Here is a 6,000-nt window from a genome sequence, read left to right as displayed (position 1 = left end):
AAAACAAGTTAAAGCTACACTTTAGCTAAAAACACTTCAAAAACATATGTGCTCATTAATGTATATTTACTTCGTTCTCGTGAGTGTATAATATGCCATTGAAAATACATACGGGTAAGGGGTTCTGTCGGTCGCCATGTTGACCCTCCATCTTGAAAGTACATTAGCCAAAGAGGGACATACACGTTAATTCAAGCTTCGCCTTTTCTCATGGACGAGGTCGAACTGGAAGCCATGTTAATCTTGGACTACATTGGCCACCGTAGGAGTTAAAACCAAATCGGAATTGAGAGGAACAGAAACTAATATTCACTGGATGGTCATATACCTTTTCACCACTAGATGGAGGTAAAAATCACACAGTGTAGCTTAAAAATTATTACAATTTAATATAGCTGTTTAATTTGTACAGTCAAACCAAAAATTATTCAGACACCAGATATAATTTTTGATATTGTTCCACTAGTGTGATCAGGACACTATACTGTAGTTCATTTCTGTAAGTGAGACATATTACACTGAAATATTCTTCATACAGAGACTACCTGTGACATTTATAAAAATTGTTCCTCCACATACAGAATTTATCACCATTTTCACGAATAAACTGATAATGTGAGAAATGTTGAAGGAGTCTGAATACATCTTTGACTGTATATTGTAAAATGTAATTCCAAAGCAGGATTTTAGCATCATTACTGGTGATTTTTGATATTCAATGTTGGCATGTGAAGCTGTATTGTGTAAGATCTCAGCCTGCGTGCTGTGTGTATGGATGGTGGAGGTAAAGTGCACTGAGGTTTGGGTGAGTAACGCTGACGGATTCATTAGTGGGTGAACTATTGTTTAAAAGAAGAACTTTCTGTGCATGTTAGTGCAACTCGAACAGACAGCGAGTCAGGAGAAAGAAACGCTGCGGTGTGTGTGTGTGTGTGTGTCATGCAGAGACAGACGTCATTACCCAGCTGAACTTCATTAACTCGTGTAAGACTGACACATAATCACAGGAAATAAGACCCAAGACAAAGACGAGCGTCACTCAACAATGTGTTCAGTCCAATGCATGATTTCTCTATCAAACACAAGCAGATACAAAAGATCTGCGTATCATCTGACAGCAACAAGTCACAAGCCGCCGTGCGTTACTGTGGTTTTACCACGAGAAAGGGAGAAAACAGACTGATGTTTCTCTCCACGCCGTGAAGAAGAGCACCTGAAATCACTCTGATGATGATCATATTCTACATATTCATTTCAGTTCGTTCACAGATTAACATTACGTAACTTAACCCTCCGATGGTCTTCCTTTATGAGTCACGTCCTGGGCCTTCCCGGTCAGAAGTGACCGGAGGCCTAAAAATGAAACTTCTTCCATCCCAGTGAAACCAGTGCAATTTATTTTTATTCTATAATATTTATTCTTTTTAATTTAGTGTTTTGAGAAAATTTGATTGAATTTATTAATATTTATGCAATATTTATGGTCTATTTTTTCAATGGAAATATATATATATATTTTCTTCTATATATATATTATTTAAAAAAAATATATTAATGCAGTATTTTTGTTTAATATAGAGTCTAGGCCTTCAGAAAAAATATTTTTTGAAGAAAATTAGCACCATCTGGTTACAGTATAGAGAAAAAGCGTGGAATCATGGTGTAACCACTACAGCTGTCTATGGAGAGGCATGTGAATTCCCCAGCTGTTTATGAACACTTTTTTTTTTTTTGGTGGATTTGAATATATAATGAAGCAATCTCAAAAACTTTTTCTTATTAAAAAATTGTAAAAAATAAATAAATAAAAAATTGTGAATTTTTGTGTTTTTGTCAATTTCCCATTCATTTCCTATGGGCGTCATTTTTGACCAAAGACCAAAATCATGACTAATTTTTTTACGACGACTTAGCATGCTCGGATCATGAACTCATTTTTTGTGTGTGTTCACATACCAAATGCCATAAAAGTCACCAAGTATCATAACCTTCCAATGAAACTGTGATTTTTAAAAATTCAAAACAGTTTTTTTGTAGTCTGAATTTATTGGTGTGTATGTGTATAAAAGTGTGTTTTTATGTGTGTGTGTGTAAATGTTTTGCACTTTTGATGTTGTAGAGTGTCACCCCTTTACTGCGGTATACTTCTTTTAAGAATCGTGGCCGATTTGTGGATTGTACAAACAAAAATTCAGAGAATTTTCGTTTTTTTGTAAATTTCCCATCCATTTCCTATGGGTCGGTCATTTCTGACCGAAGACCACGAGTGAGACTATTTTTTTTACGACCACTTAACATGCTCGGATCATGACCTCAATTTTTTTTCATATTCACATACAAAATGCCAAAAAAAGTCACCAAGTATCATAACCTTCCGATGAAGCTGTGATTTTTAATAATTCAAAACCTATTCGGTCAGAAGTGACCGAGAACCATCAGAGGGTTAAATGATAAAAATAGACATGACACTGACAACTCAACTTCCGCTCTCATAGTTCAAGGCTGCTATTGGATCACAGAAGGTAAACAGTGTATTATAATATCCCACAATGCATTACTTCACGGAAACGGTGTAGCGGAGTATCTAGTAGTTCCAGTGTGAGTAAGAAGAGGCGTGTCTTACCTGAGCAGTGTGGCTGCGAGCCGCTCCATTGGCCGTTCAGCTGGCAGGAGCGAGTGGATTCACCAATCAGAGCTCGGCCGTCTAAACACCTGTAGTGAACTGTAGATCCGAAGGTGAACTTCTCTCCCGTCACGACAGCATGAGGAGGACAACCAGGGTGACCACAGTCCACCTCTGTAGGAGACACACCACAACATTTATTATTCTAGCTGTACTGCTTAAAGTCCGCCTGTAGTCAATTTGAACAATATTTTAATGAACTAGAAAGATGAACAAAAACTGTACAGCTCATTGGTAGTTAATACATCGACAAATGTTTAATAAATGAACCTTATTGTAAAGAGTTACCAAGGCGTTCAGGTTTGCGTAGTGTGCAGTCGTTCACATCTTAACATCATTTATTCATCTCTCGTGCGCTTCTGAAGAAACATAAGCCCTTCAATTTAATTTAGCTAAGCTTCTTTTCAGGCCCGGTTTTGATGTTTGCTTTCTTTTGAATTGTAAATGCACCCGAATAACAGCGAAGAGGTGCACATTTTCCACAATATTCATCAGGCTGAAAGGCTGACGGGGGAAGAGGCTGCTTATTAAAATCCCCAAGTAGCCCCTGTCGACGTAAGTAAAGTGCAGAATTACCCTGTGTACACTTGAGAGAAAAACAAGACTAATAGACAGCGAGCAGGATTGTTGCTTTAGCATCTCGCCCGCAAACCGTCGAGAAACGATCAAGTTCAGGTTTGAAGCAATTACAGGGACCGAGATGGAAAGCGAGAGCAGGAGGCAATTACTTTCTCACAGGCAAATGAACACGTCTCTCTAACGAATGTGCTCTTGACCTTAATACTCCTGAGAAGGTCTTAAATTCACTGCTGTCCACTGCGGGAAACTTTTAAAGCTTTCACACAGACAAAGAAGTCTCCGTCATGAGAGCTCTTTGAACCGACTGCGTGTTGGCCAACCTGTCGCCTCTCGCTCAATGATATAATGAGAAATAAAGTGATGGGAGAGAAGCGAGACAAGCGTACCCAGGCACTCTGGTAAGGGTTTGTCCCAGTATCCCACCGGCTGGCAGGTCAGAACCGAGGAGCCGAAGAGGTAATACCCGGGATTGCAGTCGTAGGAAACTACGGTCCCGAAAGTGAAGTTCCCGTACTCAATTTTGCTCTTCCTGATGGAGTTTGCTGGAATACCGGGATCAGTGCAGTTGACCACTGAAGAACACAAACAGAACAAGTGTAATCAGTGTTGCAAGCCACGACAATTCATAAATAATGTGTTTGATTATTTCTGTTACACGGTTAAAAAAGTATTTTCAAGATTTGTTATCACAACATATTTTCTTTTGTCAAATCAACTTTATAAAAATTTATTTAGTTGAGATGACTTATTATTTTGAGTTTCTGATGGTTAAATTAACCTCCTTCATTGTATTAACTCACTTTTTCCAGTTCAATCAACTTAAAATTTTAAGGCAACCAGGCTACTTACTTTTTAATTTAAACCAACAATATTTTTTTTACAGTGTAGTAATCACAACATTTTTTCTTTTGTCAAATCAACTTAAATAATTTATTTAGTTCAGATAACATATAATTTTGAGTTTCTGATGATTAAATTAATCTCCTTCATTGTATTAACTCACTTTTTCCAGTTCAATCAACTTAAAATTTTAAGGCAACCCAGGTTACTTACTTTTTTAAGTTAAACCAGCAATATTTTTTTACAGTGTATATATATATATATATATATATATATATATATATATATACACACTAAAGTGCAAAAGTTTAAGGTCTGTATGATTTTTTTGTAAAATATTGTTACAAGATAAAATAACTGTTTTTATGTGTAGATATTGAAAAAATTGATTCGTGAGATCAAACGAGATCAAATTCGTAGTCAACATCAAAACATTATTAAGTTATTCATGAATTTTGAACAGGACAACTTTGATTAACTTTTTTTATCCACTTCAAATGTTGACTACTGTAAATATATATAAATGAAAAAAATCCTGAAACATATTTTAATAAAAAGTTTAGTTTCAATAGAACAGCATTTATTTGAAGCAGAACTCTTTTGTAACATTATAAATTACTTTTACTGTCACTTTTGATCCATTTAATGCATGCTTGCTGAATAAAAGTATTAATTTAAATGATTACATTTAAATTAAATTAATTAAATAATCTAAATAAAAAAAAAATGTGTCTTGATCATCAGATCGTCGTATTAGAGTGATTTCTGAAGGGTCATGTGACACTGAAGACTGGAGTAATGATGCTGAAAATCACAGGAATAACTAGATTTTCACATAGAAAACCGATGATTTACATTAGAATAATATTTCACAATTTTTACTGTATATTTGATCAAATAAATGCAGTCTAATATTTCACAGAGAAGAGAGTTTGTGTGTGTGTGTGTGTGTGTGTGTGTAAATAATATTTCACTGTTTTTACTGTAATTTTGCTCAAATTTGGTGAGCAGAAGAGACTCTTTCAAAAACATAAAACGTTTTTTTAGGGCTGTCAAAAAATTAATCGTAATTAATCGCATCCAAAATAAAAGTTTGTGTTTACATAATATATGTGGGTGCACTGTGGGTGCACTTATTTTGTATACATATAAATACACACACACACACATGCTTGAATATATTTAAGAAAAAATTATAAAATATTTATATATAATATAAATTATATATAAATTTATATACAGTATATACATGAAATATTTCTTAAATATATTCAAGCATGTGTGTGTGTATTTATATGTATACAAAATAATTATACACAGTGCACCCACATATATTTTGTAAACACAAACTTTTATTTTGGATGCGATTAATCGTGATTAATCGTTTGACAGCCCTAGTTTTTTTTTTTGAACCATTACAAATATTTACAATAATCTTAAACTATTTTATCATTGTAAACTTGCTAAACAGCATCTTAACCCGTTCGGTGAGATCACCGATTCATTTGTCCATTATTATTGGAGCAAAGCACAGTCATGTAAAGAAGCCATCACGGCTGTTGATCTCTGCATGCGTCAAACACTCCAGCCGATCCTCCGAGACGCTCATAATCACGCCGCTAACAAAGCAGAGATTAGCTTCAAAACATACAGTACATCAGTGCTAATCTGTGTCTATTCAGGCCACGAGTGATTGAGTTCTGCTGGCTGAAACAAGGCCAGAGGCGCTCAGAGATGAGATTGGTCATTTCTTTTTTAACCGCAGCAGAATTCATTTCCATCAGCGCCACAGTGTTTAACTCTCGCTATAATCACCACCGGGTCGTTCCCTCGCCACCAGGACGGTTCCCCAAGAGCTACTGGAACGTTTTCCAGGTTGCGTTCACATCGCCAGACAC

At 35.6% G+C, this 6,000-nt stretch overlaps 1 protein-coding gene across 7 annotated transcripts in view; it reads right to left on the bottom strand.

Annotated features, from left to right (window-relative positions):
• The window catches only part of csmd3a (CUB and Sushi multiple domains 3a), a 310,494-nt gene that overhangs the window by 47,272 nt on the left and 257,222 nt on the right, over window positions 1–6,000 (bottom strand). For all 7 annotated transcript variants that reach the window (XR_016145833.1, XM_089118090.1, XM_089118092.1 and 4 more), the window contains 2 exons: window positions 3,649–3,834; window positions 2,624–2,797 (listed from right to left, as the gene is read on the bottom strand). Coding sequence is in view for 6 of the 7 variants with exons in the window: in XM_089118090.1 (XP_088974216.1) it covers window positions 2,624–2,797; window positions 3,649–3,834 (360 nt within the window). In the remaining variant the exon portion in view is untranslated. The remainder of the gene's footprint in view (window positions 1–2,623; window positions 2,798–3,648; window positions 3,835–6,000) is intronic.

This window comes from Pimephales promelas, chromosome 12 (genome assembly GCF_988280905.1).
Source record: "Pimephales promelas chromosome 12, fPimPro1.hap1.1, whole genome shotgun sequence".
Taxonomy (NCBI): Eukaryota; Metazoa; Chordata; class Actinopteri; order Cypriniformes; family Leuciscidae; genus Pimephales; species Pimephales promelas.
The sequence above is the reverse complement of the archived record's forward strand: the minus strand, read 5'-3'. Positions and strand labels throughout refer to the sequence as shown.